At 51.4% G+C, this 20,569-nt stretch overlaps 1 protein-coding gene and 1 long non-coding RNA gene across 18 annotated transcripts in view; both read left to right on the top strand.

Moving 5' to 3' along the window:
• The window catches only part of PPARD (peroxisome proliferator activated receptor delta), an 85,791-nt gene extending 68,443 nt beyond the window's left edge, over positions 1 to 17,348 (top strand). For 8 of the 17 annotated variants that reach the window (XM_015136203.3, XM_015136202.3, XM_078000251.1 and 5 more), the window contains 6 exons: positions 16 to 246; positions 9,489 to 9,643; positions 10,982 to 11,120; positions 13,102 to 13,304; positions 13,483 to 13,933; positions 14,996 to 17,348. In XM_015136203.3, the coding sequence (XP_014991689.1) occupies positions 117 to 246; positions 9,489 to 9,643; positions 10,982 to 11,120; positions 13,102 to 13,304; positions 13,483 to 13,933; positions 14,996 to 15,243 (1,326 nt within the window). In that variant the 5' untranslated portion in view covers positions 16 to 116 and the 3' untranslated portion in view covers positions 15,244 to 17,348. Of the gene's footprint in view, positions 1 to 15; positions 247 to 9,445; positions 9,644 to 10,981; positions 11,121 to 13,101; positions 13,305 to 13,482; positions 13,934 to 14,995 lie in introns of all 17 variants that reach the window. The other 9 variants (XM_015136201.3, XM_015136199.3, XM_078000248.1 and 6 more) reach the window with 2 other exon arrangements.
• LOC144340454 (uncharacterized) lies at positions 5,005 to 6,523 on the top strand. The gene is made up of 2 exons (XR_013416562.1): positions 5,005 to 5,144; positions 5,616 to 6,523. It is a non-coding gene; the product is annotated as an uncharacterized LOC144340454 (long non-coding RNA).
• Positions 17,349 to 20,569: the final 3,221 nt, after the last annotated feature.

The following is a 20,569-nucleotide window of genomic DNA, read 5'->3' as shown; positions in this document are numbered from 1 at the left end:
TTCTCCTCTGTCAAGGCTGATGGGAACCACCCTGTAGAGGTCCATCTGCGTTCAGACCCAGACGATGCCAGAGCTATGACCGGGCCTGCAGGCGTGGCGCCGAGGGGAGATCAGCCATGGAGCAGCCACAGGAGGAAGCCCCTGAGGTCCGGGAAGAGGAGGAGAAAGAGGAAGTGGCAGAGGCAGAAGGAGCCCCAGAGCTCAATGGGGGACCACAGCATGCACTTCCTTCCAGCAGCTACACAGGTGAGGAGAGGACTGGCAGGGGACACGGGGCAGAGGAGGCACAGCCCAGTGCAGTGGGGATCCTGGCCCACTGTGAACACCATCATGTGGGGTGCAGAGTAGCAGAGTGCTGAAGGACTGGAGCCAGAAGCCTGGGTTCACGCCCAGTGCGGTGGGGATCTGCTCTGCCACTCACCACCAGTGGGGCCTGGAGCAAGGTGTACCACTTCTCTGTAAAACAGGCCAGAGGATGGTAGGTGATGTGGATATGGGCTCTTGTGAGAATTAAATGAGTGGGCATTTGTAACACATGTCATCATCATTATTAGTATTCCCACCACTGTTACCACAAGGAATCTGAGACCAATCTCCACTAACAGCACACTAGAAAGATCAGCTGTACCTGGGATTGTTATCAATTCCATTGGTCTGCAATAATTATACACATCATCATTGAGCTGCATCGTAATTAGATAAAATTGCTAAGCAGTTACTATGAATAAGTCAACTAATATTATTTTTATGCAGCCAAGCAGTTGTAGCTTCTCCTGTCTCACTTGTTGGTTCCCCTTTATTTATCAGCAGTGTAGACAGTTTTCTCTAGTACCCTGTACTGTTCTGTCATCTTCATCATCATCCTGTTATGTTCACCTTCAAAAGCATCCAGAATCCATGCAGCCCCTGGCTTTCCCTTCTGCAGTTCCCCCTGCTTTTTTGTTTTTGTGGTTTTTGAGACAAAATCTCCTTCTGTTGGCCAGACTAGAGTGCAGTGGCACAATCTCAGCTCACTGCAACCTCTGCCTCCTGGGTTCAAGCGATTCTCCTGCCTCAGCCTCCAGAGTAGCTGGGATTCCAGGAGTGCACCACCACACCTGGCTAATTTTTGTATTTTTTAGTAGAGATGGGGTTTCACCATGTTGGCCTGGGCTCAAGCGATCCACCCGCCTCAGCCTCCCAAAGTGCTGGGATTACAGGCGCGAGCCACCGCACTTGGCCTGATCCCTCTGCTTCTTGCTTTCTCCGTTCACTTCTATCCTTACCCAAGTGCTGCAGGCCTACACATCCAGCTCATCCTCACTCCTTCCCTCGGAAGGAACTCAGGGTCATAAGGATGTACTGCTGGGAGTAGACACCGTGCACTCGCTGCTGCTTTCAGCTGCAGGAGATCCTAGCCACATGCGGTGACTCAGGCGGAGGAGCAAGCCCACACCACAGGAATGGGCTCTGGACCCCTGTGACTGCATGGGAGCAGGAGGAGGCAGTTGGTGTCCAAGCTAAGGCAGGGTGGAGGCTGTGGAGGTAGCGCAGGCTTCTGTTTGGGTCTGTAGCTAAGATGGGTCTGAATCCTTGAGCCACACGTGCACCTTGAACCTGCAAAGCAAGTCCCAGAATTTTGCAGTTCTTCCTCTTCAGTGTATAGAGTTGGGTGGAGGAAGTATAGAGCCATCATTCAGTCCTTCTAATCTCACACAGGATCACCTGGGAGTGACCAAAATAGGCTTAATGTGATTCTAGGGCCAAAGTGAAGGCATCCCCCATTCCCCGAGTAACCAACTTCCTGTCTATTGGCTGGTAACTGGGATGGCTTTGGAAACACAGCCTGTCTCAGAAGAGAGGAATAGCTAACCAGGAGTGATAATTCACTCAGTGCCAGTAGCACATACTGTTCTAAATCTGAAAAGGTGGGGAGGGTTAGAAAGCAAAGGGAAGACAGTGGGTACTAAGAATGAGTGTGGGATGTCACGAAGATGCAAGGATGAATGCAAGGAGAAGAGACGGCCACAGGGTTTGTGGTTATGCTGCCTGCCATGGCCCACCTCATCCCCACATCTGAGCCCAGGCAGATGGAAGTCCCCTGCACAGCAGTGTTCTGTCCTGGAGTTTCCTCCACACCCCTTCTTGGGACCAGGGCTGTTTCCCAAATAGCATCACTATTCCCGTGCAGGCCAGGTGAGGTGCCTGGGAGCAGGGGTAGGGTGAGGCAGGCATGGCGGTGACCTCTCAGGCAGCTTTGTTGTGGGATTTAGGGCACAGTAAGGAAACATCCAGGGCAGAGGTTGCCTCACCAGTCACATGGTACTATGTATAAGGTGGTGTTAATAGATTCTGTTTATCAATAAATGGATACAGTGGAGGTAGAAAGACTTCCTTGTTCAGTCATTGAAACAGGAGAGAGGTTACTTGACATAATCACTACGTGTTAAAGCCATAGTGTATGAAAAGTTCCCCAAAATTCTACAAGGCAAGCAACCTAGCAGGAAAATCAAAATGGGTAACAATGGGACAAATGCAAATGGCCTGAAAACCCGACAAGTTTTTCAGTCTAACCAACTCAAAGAAAGCACCTTAAGTTGCGATGCCATTTCACCTGTCAGATGGGTGGGGAGGATTTGGCTCTTCCACCACCAGGGGTGAAAGGGTCGTGTGGGCCAACACCTCTTAGTGTACAATTTTTTTTTTTTTTTTTTTTTTGAGACAGACCTTGACTCTGTCGCTCAGGCTGGAGTGCAGTGGCACACGATCTCGACTCACTGCAACCTCCGCCTCCCAGGTTCAAGTGATTCTGCTGCCTCAGCCTCCCGAGCAGCTGGGATTACAGGTGTGCACCACCGTGCCTGGCTAATTTTTGTATTTTTAGTAGAGATGGGATTCCGCTGTGTTGGCCAGGCTAGTCACGAACTCCTGACCTCAGGTGATCCGCCCACCTTGGCCTCCCAAGGCCTCCCAAAGTGTTGGGATTACTGGCATGAGCCACCAATGCCTGACCATTTCTTTTACCCTGCATTCCCACTTCTAGGAACGTGGCCTGTGTAAGTACTTGCTCAGCGTGCACAGAGATTTCCACACTAGCTTATTTACTGCAGGACTGCTCATAAGAGCAAAACTAGGAACGTGCCCATCTGTGGGGAACCAGTTCTAGAAACTGTGGTAGAGCCATGTGGTGGAATACTCTGGAGTCATTGAAAAGGATGAGGCTGGTTTGTATATATTAAATAAGTTCCTGACAAGTTGGGGATCCCATTGTTCAAAATCCTTATGTTTCATAGAAGGCACCAGAAGAGTCTATACTGAAGGACTCAGGGGCTAACTCTGAGGAGCAGGATGGTGGTTAAGGAGGCTCTGTCACAAGATCCTGCATACCCTTCTGTATTTTTCTCCACAAGTCTGCACTACTTTCATAATTTAAAAGGCAACTGTACTTTTTTAAGGTTAAAATTAACTGTTTAAAAGAGGGGTGAGGGGCCCTGGAGACAGAGCCTTATCATGTGTCCGGAGCAGAAGGGCTTTGAGATCGCAGAGACCAGGGCAGGCATTCCCAGGTCTGTCGCTGTGAGCTGCAGCCCTTGCCAGTGCCATCACTTCTCCGAGTCTCACTGTCTTCACCTTTACAGGCTGTGTCCTACCCAGCCTGAGGGCCCGCCAGGTGAGAGTCAGTGGCAGTATCTGACACATCACAGGTCTCAGCACCTGCTAGTTCTCTGCCCCACCCCCATGAGTTATTACTTTGGCCTCAGGAGTCCCCTGAGGGACCCATAAGGACAGGGCATGGCTTTGAGCCCTGAAACAGCAGGAAGGCTCCACAGTCACCCCTGACCCCATCCCCCCAGCAGTTCAGCACTGACTCTCACTGCACATACTGAGCTCCACACCTGCCATGCACCTTCTCCTCACCCTCCCCCCAGTCAGGCAGGACAGACCTTCCCATCAATAAGGAAACTGAGGTTTCCAGAAACCCACTTGCCAGGGTCCTGTGGGTATGTAGGAGTAGAGACAGCTAGAGCCAGGGTTCATATCCCATTCCCTTTCTCATCCCTCCTGCTTCAGTGACATCCATCCTAATCACACTTGAGAAAGAAAGAGGAAGATAAAGTTTCCTTCCTCCTGGCCTCAGTACCTCCTCACTTGGCAGGCACTTGGTGGGTGTCAGGCTGGGCCCAGCACTGTGCCCAGGGCTGGCCATACAGCGTTGGACAAGGCTGAGTGCCTGTCCCAGGGAGCGCACAGTTCAGGCAAACAGGACAACAGAAGTAAAGAGGCTGCTCAGTAACCCAGCCTCAAATCCCTGCAGAATTTGGCCTGACTTCAGAAGCTGCTGGTTACCTGTTTGCCTGTGAGCTCTGCCAGCGAAGTAAATAGACCAATCGGGAGCCTCCTGGCTGTCTTCACAGCCATGACAACGGCATTCTCCCAGCATTGGAGACTAGATATGCAGGAGAGCTCTCAGCCACAAATGATGTGAATAAGGTCAATAGTGTCTATTTGCTGAACTTGTAATCAAAGATGGTGAAACTGATACTTTACTCTCTGGGTGAGAGGGCTAGTGTTTACACTGAACCCAAACGTTTGGATAATGACAAGTACCTCCTCAGCAGTGACTGTGTCCTGTTGTTTATCATAATAATGTTATTGATTAGTAGTCCTGAACCTGCAGATGTGTGTAGTAGTGGAATGCCGAGGTTAAGAGCTCAGCTTTAGGAGTTGCACAGTTCTAGGTTATAATTCTTGCTCTGTCACTGTGTTAGTCAGGGTTCTCCAGAGAAGCAGAACCTGTGTGTGTGTGTGTGTGTGTGTGTGTGTGTGTGTGTGTGTGTGTGTGTGTTTTGAAAGAGAGAGATGTGTTTTAATGAATTGTTTCACACAGTTGTGGGGGTGGCAAGTCCAAATTTTGCAAGGCAGGCAGGCTGGAGAGCCGGGGAAGTTGATGTTGCAGTTCAAGTCCGAAGGCAGCCTGGAGGCAGAATCTCCTCTTCCACAGTGGGGCCATGGTAGGCACTCAGTCTTTTTTCTTTTTTTTTTTTTTTTTTTTTTTGAGACAGAGTCTCGCTCTGTCGCCCAGGCTGGAGTGCAGTGGTCGGATCTCAGCTCACTGCAAGCTCCGCCTCCCGGGTTTACGTCATTCTCCTGCCTCAGCCTCCCGAGTAGCTGGGACTACAGGCGCCCGCCACCTCGCCCGGCTAGTTTTTTTTTGTATTTTTTTGTAGAGACGGGGTTTCACCGTGTTAGCCAGGATGGTCTCGATCTCTTGACCTCGTGATCCGCCTGTCTCGGCCTCCCAAAGTGCTGGGATTACAGGCTTGAGCCACCGCGCCCGGCTGAACTCAGTCTTTTTTCTTAAGGCCTTCAGTTTTTGGATGAGGGCCACTCACATTATGGAGGTAATCTGCTTTACTCAAAGTCTTCTGATTTAAATGTTAGTTACATCTAAAAAATACCTTCCTAGTGGCCGGGCGCAGTGGCTTACGCCTGTAATCCCTGCACTTTGGGAGGCCGAGGTGGGTGGATCCCCTGAGGTCAGGAGTTCAAGACCAACCTGGCCAACATGGTGAAACCCTGTCTCTACTAAAAATACCAAAAAAACTAGCTGAGCACCTGTAATCCCAGCTACTCAGGGGGCTGAGGCAGGAGAATCGCTTGAACCCAGGAGGCAGAGATGCAGTGAGCTGAGATCGTGCATTGTACGCCAGCCTGGGGGACAAGAGCGAGACTTCATCTCAAAAAAAAAAAAAAAAACCTTCTTAGCAACGTTGTTTGGTCAAACAGCTGGGCACCATGGCCTAATCAAGTTGATAGGTAAGATCAACACAGCTGCTATCAGCAAGTTACTTAAGCTTCTGAGCCTTGGAGCCTCGGCTTCCTTGCCTATAAAGTGGGGGTAAGAAGACCATCTTGAAGGGTTGTTTTGAGGTTTTACGTGAGATTAAATGGGTGTCCAGTGGAGTGCCTTTAGCGGGACACCTGCTTGCTCCCACCTCTACCCGGGACTTCATGGTGTGGGGGAAGTGGTGGAACCTTCAGAACCTGGTCCCTAGTATGGGAAGAATTCTGCCATCACCTTTCTTTGAGCAGAGAGGGAAGCAGCCCCCTTCCGTGACAGTCACACGCATGGGTGATGGCTCCTTCCAAAATCCTGCACCTCTTACTGCCCCTTACCTGGTGTTGCCCCACTCTATCTCATGTTCTAGTTTTCTTGTCTCTTTCTCTTTTTTTCTATTTTATTATTTTCCTGTAGGCACAAGTGAGTTATAGTAAGTTAAGTTACATCTTACCTTTCCTTGTTTTTCTTGTTTTTCTTGTTTATTTATTTGTTTATTTTTTTGAGACAAGGTCTTATTCTGTCAGCAAAGGCTGGAGTACAGTGGTGCAATCACAGCTCACTGCAACCTCGACCTCCCAGGCTCAAGTCATCTTCCCACATTCAGGCAATCCTCCTGCCTCAGCCTCCCAAGTAGCGGGTCCCACAGGCATGTGCCACCACACCCAGCTAGTTATTTAAATTTTTTATAGAGACGGGGTCTCACTATGTTGCCAGGCTGGTCTCAAACTCCTGGGCTCAAGTGATCCTCCCGCCTCAGCCTCCCAGCATGTTGGGATTATAGGTATGAGCCACTGCACCTGGCCTTTTGTTTAAGTAGAGACAGTCATGCTTTGTCACCCAGGCTGGTGTACAGTGGCACTAGCACAGCTCTTCTAGGCTCAAGGATCTTCCTGCCTCAGCCTCCTCAGTAGCAGGCACTATAGGCAGGTGCCACGACACCCAACTATTTTTTTTTATTTTTTGTAGAGACGGGGTCTCGCTACGTTGCTCCTGGCCTCAGGTGATCCTCTTGCCTTGGCCTCCCAGAGTATTGGGATTACTGACGTGAGCTACCACACTCAGCCATTACCCTTTTTTTTTTTTTTGAGACAGTCTTACTCTGTTGCCAGGCAAGAGTGCAGTGGCACGATCTCAGCTCACTACAGTCTCCACTCACCCACCCCCAGGTTCAAGTGATTCTCCTGCCTTAGCCTCCCGAGTAGCTGGGATTACAGGCACGAGCCACTGTGCCTGGCTAATTTTTATATTTTTAGTAGAGACAGGGTTTCACCGTGTTGGCCAGGATGGTTTCAATTCCTTGACCTCATGATCCACCCGCATCGGCCTCCCAAAGTGCTGGGATTACAGGTGTGAGCCACAACGCCTGGCCCTGCTGTTACTTTCTTACCTCAGCTATTTGAGGGCAGAGTCTAGGTCCTGCCCTGCATATAGAAGGTGCTTATCATGTGTCTTTTGAGTGAACACAGAGGGTGACATTGTCACGTGCAGTGCCAACAGCAACCAAATGACTAGACACCTGCTGACTTTCCATGGCCACAGGGAGGAAGAGAAAGGCACCTCCAGGAGGTGTGAATAATCTAAGGGTATTGGTCACTGTGGACAAGACTCGGTGGTGGAAGTGAGCTCCGAGATCCAAAGGGAACGTGAGTAGAGATATGCAGAGTCTAGCAGAGGAAGCAGACGTGCAGGCCACAAAAACAAAATTACAAGAAATGCCACAACGCAAGCATATGCTCATGGACTGCACAGATTCAAGGAGGAAATGCCAGAAACCCTACCTGCCCCAGCATCTGCGTGGGCGTCCACAAAGGGTTTCTGTCATGTTCTCTCTTTTTCTTCCAACATCCGGTGCTGCGAGTTTTATTGTCCCTGTTATAATGCCTCCAGGAGTGGCAGGTCCTGCCCAGCCCCGTCAGCCAGTTGGTGCTTCGGTCAGGACACCCAGGCAGCCTGAGGACTGCCAGTTGTGCAGAGAGCTATCACGTGCCTGCTGCGTGCCCAGCACCTCACACAGCTCTCAGTGCCAGACCACGCTGGTGCCCTGGTGGACAAAGTTCCTGGCCTTGTGGCCCTTATGTCTAGTGGGTGGCTCCCAACAATGAACACACACAGGATATGTCAGGCGGTGACAAAGGCCTGAGAAGACCAAAGCAGCTTCACCCTCCCAGAGCACAGCTTTTCCCTCCCAGGCCCGAGAGATGGAGGGAGCCCACTCTCCCAGTCTGGGTCAAGAGGAACAGTTACACACCTTGGAATGACTGAAGTTGGGAGCTAAGGTGCCAGGACAAGACAGGCCATTTTAGGAACCAGAGACTTGTGTCACCCCTAAACCTCACCAGCCAGGAGGGGAGCAGCCCACTGGGTCCTCTCTGCCACGGTTGGGTGCTTCTTGTGCTCCCCCTCCTGTGGCCAGGATAGGGGAAGGAGGCTTTCCTGCTGCCACTTCTAGGACCCAAGGGGAAGCTGGGGGAGTGGGGAGACCGTGTGGGGAGGATGGAGTGCACTTTGGTCGGTAGCAGGTGGATAGTTACTCACATGGTGGGGAAATGAAGGTTGCTTGGCCTGTATAGTAGAGAGGTATTACTGCAGGCCTGGAAAACATTAGTCTGGGTTCACCTCCATGGCTTGGGTCCCGCTGATGTCCCCTTCTACTCAAAATGGCTGATTCTCTGGTTTGGAGGTTTGGCACCTGCTTCTGGGGAGGTCGCTCAGTCATTAGAGAAGAGTGCAGAGGTTGGACGGTCATCATGGCAGAAGCAGGACAGCTGGTATGTGAGGCCATGAAACCAGCTCTGGGCTGGGAGTCAGGAAGCTGAGGCTTAGTTCAGGTCCCCTTTCCAAGATGAAGAGATCATTTCCGAGTGTCCAAAGGGCACTGGGAAGAGATTCCTAGCAGTTCTTAGGAAATCATCTGACAGCAGGTGTATCCTGAAGTCATAGCCTTAGCAAACTGCCTTCCCCACCAATACACTCAACACCCTGTGGTTCAAACATCTATACATTTGATAGAAAAACCTGGAGAAATTCAGTGTGTTCTTAATCAATATGACTGATACCTAAGCTGTTCTACTCAAGCAAGAAGTTTCATGGGAATGAACGTGAGCTTCTTGAGAGATTGTTTACATCATCCCTGGAGTCTATGCAAGAATAGAACTTCCTCTGGGGGTTGGTGGGGAGGCTAGCTCTGCAGAGGTCTACAGTCCTGCAGTTTCTGCAAAACACATTGCACACATCTCCACGTGGGCCACACAGTGGCAGCCTCTGAACCAGGAGAGCTGCTTCCTAAGGGCCATCTAAAGATTGTGTGTCTGCTTTCTCCCTCTTGCTTTCATCCTCCCAAAACAGCCATTTTCCTCCCTACTGCTGCCGCATAGTGAGTTCAGCCCAGGAAGCCTTTGACCCAGCCCCAGTGGTAATAGCTGCCGTGTACTGAACATCTTCTGTATGTTAGGCTCTGGGAGAAGCACTGTGGAGACTTTTTGCCCGTCCTCCCAGAGAAGCTGTCAATACCCCTGGTTCTAGGTGAAGAAACTGGTCCTTAGAAAAGTTGACTCCCTGAGGCCACACAGCTGTTAAGTGACTGAGCTGAGGGCTGTGGGGCTGTTCCCACGCCCTGGCTTCCAGGCCTGGCAACGTGTGGAGCTGCCCCTCCATCGTGTGTCCGCAGACCTCTCCCGGAGCTCCTCGCCACCCTCACTGCTGGACCAGCTGCAGATGGGCTGTGACGGGGCCTCGTGTGGCAGCCTCAACATGGAGTGCCGGGTGTGCGGGGACAAGGCATCGGGCTTCCACTACGGCGTCCATGCATGTGAGGGGTGCAAGGTACGGACTCGGGGGAGCGGTCGCTGGCCACTGAGGCGTTGGTCACGTGGTGAATTGACCCTCCACAAAGCTTTCCCTGCCTTGGGGTAGGGCCCTGACTGTGTCCACTGCAGAATTCCTGCCCAGGAGGCAGCCAGACCCTTGGGCTCCAGACCTCAGCTCTGGGCACTGCAGGAGAGGAGGGAGTTCCCTTGTCAAGCCTACCCTGCCGGGCACCTGTGTTGACCCAGCTTTGTGGGTGATTGTGCCCCCCTGGGGACCAGGCAGGCAGGACAGAATGAGGGTCTTGGGCTGAGGTCTGGGTTTCCTGTTTCTCAAAGCTCAAAGGGGGCTCTTTGAGAAAAAGGACAGACATTTGTTTTTCCACTGACATTTGTGGATCCTTCCTAACTTCACACACATCAAAATCTCACGATTATTTTATTGAACCACCACCTCACAAATATACAGAACCAGATAAATTTATGAGAAACCAAGTTAGCCATGAGACAATCTTATGTTACCAAACTAACAAAGAAGCCTCTTTTTTTTTTTTTTTTTTTTTGAGATGGAATCTTGCTCTGTCGCCTAGGCTGGAGTGCAGTGGCGTGATCTCAGTTAATTGCAACCTCCACCTCCTGGGTTCAGGAGATTCTCCTGCCTCAGCCTCCAGAGTAGCTGGGATTACAGGTACACACCACCATGCCTGGCTAATTTTCGTACTTTTAGTAGAGATGGGGCCAGGCTGGTCTTGAACTCCTGATCTCAGGTGATACACCTGTCTCGGCCTCCCAAAGTGCTGGGATTACAGGCGTGAGCCACTCTGCCCAGCCCCAACAAAGAAGCTTTAGGACTTCTTTAGGCATTTAAAATAGCTGTGTTCTTTTTGTTTTTTGTTTTTTTGAGACAGAGTTTCACTCTTATTGTCCAGGCTGGAGTGTAATGGCGCGATCTTGGCTCACTGCAACCTCTGCCTCGCGTGTTCAGGAGATTCCCCTGCCTCAACCTCCTGGGTAGGTGGGATTACAGGGGTGCGCCACCACACTTGGCTAATTTTTCTGTATTTTTAGTAGAGACGGGGTTTCACCATCTTGGCCAGGCTGGTCTCAAACTCCTGACCTCAGGTGATCGGCCCACCTTGGCTTCCCAAAGTCTGGGATTACAGGCATGAGCCACTGCGCCCAACCTAAAATAGTTTTAATTAAAGTTTCAGAATTATTTATTTTCCTTCTCCATCTCCCCTCCAAAAAAATTTCTCCTCATTACTTCCAAATTTCAGGAGTATGCATTATCAGGCCCTTTGGCACAACCTCCCCCCACCTCCTGGTGGCCTTTCCTCACCTGTTCTTGGTGCCTCAGGGCTTCTTCCGTCGGACGATCCGCATGAAGCTGGAGTACGAGAAGTGTGAGCGCAGCTGCAAGATTCAGAAGAAGAACCGCAACAAGTGTCAGTACTGCCGTTTCCAGAAGTGCCTGGCACTGGGCATGTCACACAACGGTGAGAGCTGACCAGGGCAACACGGGCTGCTGGCTCCACACAGCCTGAAACCAGGGTCCAGGGAGCCCTCGGGGCAGCCCAGAGGGGGCGCGCCTGTAGAGCAGTGCCTGGCACACAGTAAGCACCATGGCTGTTGGCTGTTGGCTTTGCTGATCTGGACCTTGGGTCTTAGAGCCTAAGACCTGCCAGTTCCTCAGACTGCCAGCACCTACCATGGTCCCAGGCCTGGGGTAGTCTCTACCTCCCTGTACCTGAGGTTTACCCATTCTGGCCCAGAAGGGAACTGAGAATTGATAACAGCTTGAACAATTTGGGGAACACCAGTCCCAGAAACTCAAGCCTGTCTCAGATGACCTGACGCAGCATGAAAGCTACTGCCAAGGCCAGGGATCCCCTTGGCCCTTCTTGGTTATAGAAGGCAGGCAGTAGCCAGTAAGTGACCACATCTGTCAACTGCCAGGAGCCAGGCAGAAGTTTCTTGGAGGTCAGCCACTCCCCAGAGACAAAGCCTTCTCTGCCCTGTGCTCCAGGCCTCCTGCAGAGCCTTGTCTTCAGACTCCTAGGGTAGGATATTGCAAAGCCCACCTGTCCCCTTAGTACCTCTCTGAGTCAGACCCCTAGAGGACAGGGGAGAGCCTCTTGTGATCTTGACAGGCAGGTTAGCTGCTTGGCCAGCTTTTACCCAGGGATGCCCTAACTGCCTTGCATCTTAGAGGGTAGCAGGACCTGAGCCCTCCATTTGCGGCTCTCCTGGGTAATGGGGTCTGGCAGGTCTGGGTTTGACTCCTTTCCTAGGAAATCTCAGAACTGACTGAATCCCTCTCCTCACGCTAACTCTGAGAGAAGTTGCATTCGTATCCTACTTAATTACTAATGACAACAATTTTTGAGTGCTTACTATGTGAGGATTCTTATTTAATTGATCTAATAACTCAGTACATTTTTAAAAGTATTAGCCTCATTTTTCTGATTAAAAAAGAAAAGTGGCCAGGTGCAGTGGCTCACACCTGTAATCCCATCACTTTGGGAGGCCAAGCAGGAGGATTGCTTGAGTCCAGGTTTAAGACCAGCCTGAGCAACATAGTGAGACCGTGTCTCTACAAAAAAAAAAAAAAAAAAAAAAACAATTAGCCAGGCTTGGTGGTGGCATGCACCTGTAGTCTCAGCTACTCAGAAGGTTGAGGTGGGAGGATCACTTTAGCCAAGGAGGTCAAAGCTGCAGTGAGCCATGATTTGCCACTGTACTCCAGCCTGGACAAGAGTGGAGACCCTGTCTCAAAAAAAAAAAAGAAAAAAGCCGGGCATAGTGGCACACGCCTATAATCCCAGCATTTTGGGAGGCCAAGGCGGGTGGATCACCTGAGGTCAGCAGTTCGAGAGCATCCTGGCCAAGATGGTGAAACCCCATCTCTACTAAAAAAAAATATAAAAACTAGCCGGGCATGGTGGTGGACACCTGTAATCCCAGCTACTTGGGAGACTGAGGCAGAGAATTGCTTGAGCCCGGGAGGCAGAGGTTGTAGTGAGCCAAGATCGTGCCACTGTACTCCAGCCTGGGAGACAGAGCAAGACTCTGTCTCAAAAAAAAAGAAAAAGAAAAGTGAAGGAGTCTGCCCCAAGTCACACAGCTAGTAAACTGCTAAGCTGGAACTCAAACCCAGGCCTTTGTCACCAAAGTCTGTCTTACCCCAGTCAGAGTAGCTCAGTCACTCAGTATGTTAGAGCCCTTGTGTTCTGGGCACTGTGAACAAAACAGACAAAATCACTGCTCTTGCAAAGATACACCCCCCCCAAAAAACCACGTCTTGGGGAGCTTGCAATCTGGAGGGGCCACCCCAGCATTCCCACCTTGCTGACTCTAGAGCTTCTGGGGGCCCTGGGCTCCAAAAGGATTTGGCCCATGCACCTGTAAAGGGATGGGGATGTCAGAGGTGCTGGGGCCTGCCTGGGCTCCTTGCTGACTGCCCTCTTCCCTGTGCAGCTATCCGTTTCGGCCGGATGCCGGAGGCTGAGAAGAGGAAGCTGGTGGCGGGGCTGACGGCAAATGAGGGGAGCCAGTACAACCCACAGGTGGCCGACCTGAAGGCCTTCTCCAAGCACATCTACAATGCCTACCTGAAAAACTTCAACATGACCAAAAAGAAGGCCCGCAGCATCCTCACTGGCAAAGCCAGCCACACAGCGGTGAGTGTTGCTGCTCGGCCTGGCAGTATCCTGGGCTCTGGGTCCCACTGCTGCCTGCCTGACTCCTGGGAGAGCCAAGCCTTCTCCCTCCCTCAACTTCATGGTGCAGGCAAGGGATATGGGGAGCACAGGGTGGGGGTCTCCCGAATCCTGGTCTCTAACAGGGCCTGGTTTTCAGCCCTTTGTGATCCACGACATCGAGACATTGTGGCAGGCAGAGAAGGGGCTGGTGTGGAAGCAGCTGGTGAACGGCCTGCCTCCCTACAAGGAGATCAGCGTGCACGTCTTCTACCGCTGCCAGTGCACCACGGTGGAGACCGTGCGGGAGCTCATCGAGTTCGCCAAGAGCATCCCCAGCTTCAGCAGCCTCTTCCTCAATGACCAGGTTACCCTTCTCAAGTATGGCGTGCACGAGGCCATCTTCGCCATGCTGGCCTCCATCGTCAACAAGGATGGGCTGCTGGTAGCCAACGGCAGTGGCTTTGTCACCCGCGAGTTCCTGCGCAGCCTCCGTAAACCCTTCAGTGATATCATTGAGCCCAAGTTTGAATTTGCTGTCAAGTTCAACGCCCTGGAACTTGACGACAGTGACCTGGCCCTATTCATTGCGGCCATCATTCTGTGTGGAGGTGAGTGAGAGTGTGGCAGGTGGGCTGGCCCGGCACACCCAGTCGTCCTGGAGGCTGGCCCGCGCTGCAGGGCACTGTGCCTGAGCTCTGACAGTGTGGGGAAGTGTCCCTTTGATCTTGGCAGTGGAACATGCAAGGCACTGACTGACCATGCAGGATTAGCTCCATCTCATTATGTATGTAGATGGAGGTGGAGATAGAAAAGAGACTCAGCCAGACGTGGTGGCTCACGCCTGTAATCCCAGCACTTTGGCAGGCCAAGGCGGGCGAATCACTTGAGGTCAGTAGTTTGAAACTAGCCTGGCCAACATGGTGAAACCCCATCTCTACTAAAAATACAAAAAATTAGCCAGATGTGGTGGCACGCACCTGTAATCCCAGCTACTTGGGAGGCTGAGCCAGGAGAATCGGAGAGGTGGAGGTTGCAGTGAGCCAAAATCCCAGCACTGCACTCCAACCTGGGTGACAGAGCGAGACCCTGTCTCAAAAAAAAGGAAAAGGACTAACAGGCAGTATGCTGTCATGTTAATGTGGGGTGGAAAAATTGTCTGCATTGTCTCTGCATTTTTTAAATTCCAACACAATAAATACAATAATAACTGTGCTAACTAACCGTGGCCTAGAGCTTACTTCATGCCAGGCACTGTTCCTTTTCATCGATGATGACTCACTTGATCCTCACAACAAACCTGTGCAGGAAGAATGTTTTCTATCTCCATTTTACACATCAGAGAGGCTGAGTGACCTGCCCATAGCTTCATCGATAGGCTGTGGCAGACACAGGATTTGAATTAAGCATTGAGTCTCTTAACCATGATACTATGTTGCCTAATCGGGGCGGGGAGCAGGGGGGGGGAACCATTGGCAAAAAAACAAAAGAAGTGGATTAAGACCAGGGGTAGGGAGACTAGAACACCCAGTGGAGCATTGCTGACGGGACAGGGCTTGGTCTGTCATGGCCAAGGAGGCCTGCTGTCCCCTGGGCCAAGTCACCTCTTGGGGTGGAAGTAGGGGAGCTCCACTGCCTTTCTGAGCTCCCTGGCATGCCCTGTGTCCCCACAGACCGGCCAGGCCTCATGAACGTTCCACAGGTGGAGGCTATCCAGGACACCATCCTGCGTGCCCTCGAATTCCACCTGCAGGCCAACCACCCCGATGCCCAGTACCTCTTCCCCAAGCTGTTGCAGAAGATGGCTGACCTGCGGCAGCTGGTCACCGAGCATGCGCAGATGATGCAGCGGATCAAGAAGACCGAGACCGAGACCTCGCTGCACCCTCTGCTCCAGGAGATCTACAAGGACATGTACTAAGGGCGGCACCCAGGCCTCCCTGCAGGCTCCAGTGGGGCCGGCACTGGAGGGGCCCACCCACGTGACTTTTCCGTTGACCAGCCCTTGAGCACCCGGCCTGGAGCAGCGGAGTCCCATGCTCGCTGTCAGACACATGACACCCACCGCCTCTGGCTCCCTGTGCCCTCTCTCCCGCTTCCTCCAGTCAGCTCTCTTCCTGTCTGTTGTCTCCCTCTTTCTCAGTTCCTCTTTCCTTTCTAATTCGCTTACTCTATTTCTTCCTTTCTGTAGGCTTCTCCTCTTCCCTTCTCCCTTGCCCTCCCTTTCTCCACCCCCCATGTCTGTCTTCCTTTCTTATTCTGTGAGATGTTTTGTATGATTTCACCAGCAGCATAGAACAGGACCTCTGCTTTTGCACATGCTTTCTCCAGGAGCAGAAGGGAGTGGGGCCTGCCCTCTGCCCCATCATTGCACCTGCAGTCTTAGGGTCCTCACTTCTGTCTCCTGTCTTCAGAGCAAAAGACTTGAGCCATCCAAAGAAACACTAAGCTGTCTGGGCCTGGGTTCCAAGGAAGGCTGAGCATGGCCTGGACTGACTGCAGCAGCCTGTAGTCATAGGGTCCCCGCTGTAAAGGACAGTGGGCAGGAGGCCCAGGCTGAGAGCCAGATGCCTCCCCAAGACTGTAATTGCTCCTCCGAGGCTGAGGCCACCCACTGACCCAACTGATCCTGCTCCAGCAGCACTCCTCAGCTCCACTGACACCCAGCGTCCTTCCATCTTCTTCACACTGGTTTGCCAGGCCAGTGTTGCTGATGGCTCCCTGCACTGGCCGCTGGACGGCAGTCTCCCAGCTTGGAAGTAGGCAGGGTTCCCTCCAGGTAGGCCCCCACCTCATTGAAGAGGAGCAAGTCTCAAGAGAAGGAGGAGGGGTTGGTGGTTGGAGGAAGCAGCACACGCAATTCTGCCCCTAGGACTGGGGGTCTGAGTTCTGGGGTCAGGCCAGGGAGAGCTCAGGGCAGGCCTTCCGCCAGCATACCCACTGCCCCCCTGCCCAGTAGCAGCCACCCACATTATGTCGGCACCCAGGGCCTGGGCCTGGCCTCACATCCCGCTGCTCCTTTCTCTAGCTGGCTCCATAGGAGCTCAGGCCCCACTCTCCCTGAAACTGCCCCCTCCAGCACACACACAAGCACTGAAATCACTTTACCTGCAGGCTCCATGCACCTCCCTTCCCTCCCTGAGGCAAGTGATAACCCGGAGAGAGGGGCCTGCAGGTGGGCAGGCAGGGCTGGGCCAGGTCTCTGGGGAGGCAGGAGTCCTGCAGGTCCTGCTGAGTCAGCCCAGCACCTGCTCCCAGTGGGAGCTTCCTGGGATAAACTGAGCCTGTTCATTCTGATGTCCATTTGTCCCAACAGCTCTGCCGCCCTCCTCTTCCCCTTTACTCAGCCCAGCTGGCCACCTAGAAGTCTCCCTGCACAGCCTCTGGTGTCCGGGGACCTTGTGGGACCAGTCCCACACCGCTGGTCCCTGCCCTCCCCTGCTTCCAGGCTGAGGTGCGCTCACCTCAGAACAGGGCCAAAGCACAGCTGGGCATGCCATGTCTGAGTAGGGCAGAGCCCTCCAGGCCTGCAGGGGCAAGGGGCTGGCTGTAGTCTCAGAGCACAGAGGTAGGAGAGCTGGAGTTCGAGCCCAGGCTTCCTGGGTCCTGCCTGGTCCTCCCTCCCAAGGGGCCATTCTGTGTGACTCTGGGTGGAAGTGCTCAGCCCTTGCCCCTACTGGCGCTGTGGCCTCCCTTCCATGCCCCAGGATCACTCTCTACTGGCAGGATTCTTCCAGCTCCCCACCCACCCAGCTGATGGGGGTTGGGGTGCTTCCTTTCAGGCCAAGGCTATGAAGGGACGGCTGCTGGGACCCACCTCCCCCTCCCCCACCACGTGCCGCATCCCTGCCCCGACCCCTGCCCCGACCCGGGTCTGGTGCTGAGGATACAGCTCTTCTCAGTGTCTGAACAATCTCCAAAATTGAAATGTATATTTTTGCTAGGAGCCCCAGCTTCCTGTGTTTTTAATATAAATAGTGTACACAGACTGACGAAACTTTAAATAAATGGGAATTAAATATTTAAGAGCCGACTGGAAGCTGACTCAGTTACTTGAATGTTTTTCCTGGGGCTGACAGGGCTCCACACCACCTCCACATCCAGTACTGGAGGGCAAAGGAGGCTTTGGGTGCCGAAGCCCTCCTGTGCCTCCACCTCGCTTTGCTCACCACTTGTCAGTCGGGTGGACGACTGTGCCATTTCCACCCTGCAGAGAGAATTTGGGGTGTGAGGGTACAAAGGATGTGTGATACCCTGGTGGAGCAGCTGGGGTCTGGGGAACGGGAAGGCCCCTGGAGGAGGCGGATGCAGGACTCAGTAGATCAAAGCCAGTTTTTCATCACCACGAGAGGTCATGGCTTTCCTCTCCTTTGCTGCCACCCCGTTCTCTCCTGTCTTTCCTGAGGTTCCATTTCCCCAGGGGTCCAGTAGAGCCCAGCCCCCAGCAGCCATGGGTTTGTCTGCAGTGCGAGGCCAGGTCAGGGTATGTAACAGAGTATGTGTTTATCTAGTCAGGAAAAAACTACAGCTAAATAGTTCCAAATGGGGAATGTACTGCAGGGAGTTGTTGCAAAAGTATTGGAAGTACTGAAAGATCAACAGGGGGAAATAGAGGTCATCCAGAGATGAGTAACTGCAGGAAGCCATTCTCACCTCCAGGGCTGAATGGGAAAATGGTATCATTTGGGGGCCACCATTGCTAGAACACACACTGACACTGCAGCAACCAGGAGCCTGAAGTCACCAGTTGATTTGACTGTAGAACCAGACTGCTGGCACCTGAGTTCATGCACATGGTACATATGGGGCCACCAGAGTGCCCAAGGCCACCACCACTGCTGCCCCTGTGACCTCACTGCTTGAGTGCTGTAGCCCCATAACTCATAGCCTGGTCTCAGCTGCTTCTGCCAGAAGTGCTATCAGAGTTTGGGGTTGGGGAAGCAAAGGATTCTTCCTTCTGCCTATCTTCCAGTCTGTTGCTTTTACCTCCCATTGGGGGAAAAAAATGGATGGTAGTCCAGGAAATGGAGTTTGTAGACTTCCACCCATAGAGGAGCATGTGGAAGGGTGGGAATTGAACCAAGCGTCTGCAGGCAAACAACTAGCACAGCGTACAGGCACCAGCCCCAGTGTGAGGGATCCCAGATGCCCACAGCTAAGGGATGGTCACTGCAGCACTTGCCTCCCTGTTTTCTCTCTTTGCTGGTCATCTTGGCAGAGCAATGGGCATCTCTGAAATTGGTAGCCTTTTTTATAATGGAATCTTCTGGTTTACTTGGTGTTATAAGTAGAATGTTCATTCAGAAACAGAATGCTTGTTCCTCAGTACTCTAAGGAAAAATTAGCATTTAGACAAAAAGTTTTCTCAGCAAGGCAATTTTACTTTCTGCAGAAAGGGTGTTCCCCACAGATGGAACAATGGCGAGACTGCACACGAACAAAGGAGGGAAGCAATTTTTATCCCTTACACAGCTTGTCCTTGCTACTGTGTTCTGTCTCCATTGGCTGCAGCCAGACCGCACAATCTAAGCTAAACCCGGCTAGCTAATAACTTAAAACTTTATCCTAAATAGGTAAAGGCAAGGGAGAACAAAGGAAAAGAGGAAGTTGCTTGCAAAAGGACTTAGAGAAGTAATAACCAAATATATTGGTTAAAGTACAAGGACATCGAATGTACTCATTCCCTTATATCTAATAGCTACACAGGATAGGGCTTAACAGAGTTATTAGCACAGAACAAGGTGGCTTGAAGGAAGTTAGTCTTTAAAAGAAACTATTATTTCTAACACTTATGATTTATTTTTTAACAAGAAGGGAAACTTTGAAGAGGAACCTTTTTACTTTCTACACTTGGTTTATTTTTCTCACCTCCCTATTCTTTCCCACACTATCAAGTGGGGAAAAAATAGTCAAAGACTGTGTGTGTTTCAGTTGTTAAAGGCCAGTCCTCTTCCCAGCACTGAAGAGGTAAGAACCCCATATACTAAATAACCAGTTCTCACTCAGTTCAGAGAGTCGAAGCTGTCTCAACCACTTTATCTGGGTTCTGGTGCTGCAAAGAGCATCATATTACTCTGGCCCCTGTTGTTACTATCCCTAACTGCTATTCCTTATTAAGCAGCTATTTATGCATTATACATACATCACCTCTAATCTTATAAGGTAAACCTTATCACCTGTCATTTTACAGAGGAGGAAGCACAATGAGAGATTAAGGGGTATGCCTGTGGTCACAGCTAGGAAGAGGCATGGCCAGTATTCCATCCACAGCCTTAGGATCTCTGCTTTTCACCCAGGATCAAAACTTTGGAGACAAGAGTTGGTCACCTGGTCTCTTCTTAATAATGCTCAGGACACATGAATCAAACATTTAAACTAAAAAAATAAGAAAGCAAACTTAGGAGACTTAGAAGATTCTCTTGGCAATAATTCTATAAACCTAAAAGTATTCTGAAATTAGAAGTTTATTAGAGAGATGGCCAGGCGTGGTGGCTCATACCTGTAATCCCAGCACTTTGAGAGGCCAAGGTGAGCGGATCACCTGAGATCAGGAGTTTGAGACCAGCCTTGCCAACACGTTAAAACTCGGTCTCTACTAAACATACCAAAAACAAAAACAAACAAAAACCTGGGCATGGTGGTATACACCTGTAATCCCAGCTACTCAGGAGGCTGAGGCTGGAGATCACTTGAACCCAGGAGTTCGAGGTAGCAGTGAGCTGAGTTCACACCACTGCACTCCAGCCTGGGTGACAGAGAGAAACTCTCTGTCTCAAAAAAAAAAAAAAAAAAAAGAATGATTTGAAAGAAAGAAACAGGGTCCTGAGCTTGTAGTATCCCTGGGAAGCCTGGCAAAAGCAAATGCAAAACCTTTCTGGAGGACAGATACAGGCAGTAGAGAATTCCCACAAAATCCTAGATACAAAAAAACAAGCCTGCATGAAAATAGACATAACAACCAGTGAAATTAGAGCCCTGGCACCTAAAAAATATATAACTATTGACTGTTATAAAGGAAATATATGTTTTACTTGGGAGGCTGAGGCAGGAGGATCACTTGAGCCCAGGTATTCGAGGTTGCAGTGAGCTATGATTGCACCACTGCACTCCAGCATGGGTGACAGAGTGAGACCCTGTCTCAGAAAAATAGGCCGGGCACAGTGCCTCGTGCCTGTATCCCAGTACTTTGGGAGGCCAAGGCGGGCAGATCACAAGTTCAGAAGATTGAGACCATCCTGGCTAACACA

This window comes from Macaca mulatta, chromosome 4, assembly GCF_049350105.2.
Source record: "Macaca mulatta isolate MMU2019108-1 chromosome 4, T2T-MMU8v2.0, whole genome shotgun sequence".
Classification (NCBI taxonomy): domain Eukaryota; kingdom Metazoa; phylum Chordata; class Mammalia; order Primates; family Cercopithecidae; genus Macaca; species Macaca mulatta.
Note: the sequence above shows the minus strand (reverse complement) of the source record. Positions and strands in the feature narration are given on the sequence as shown.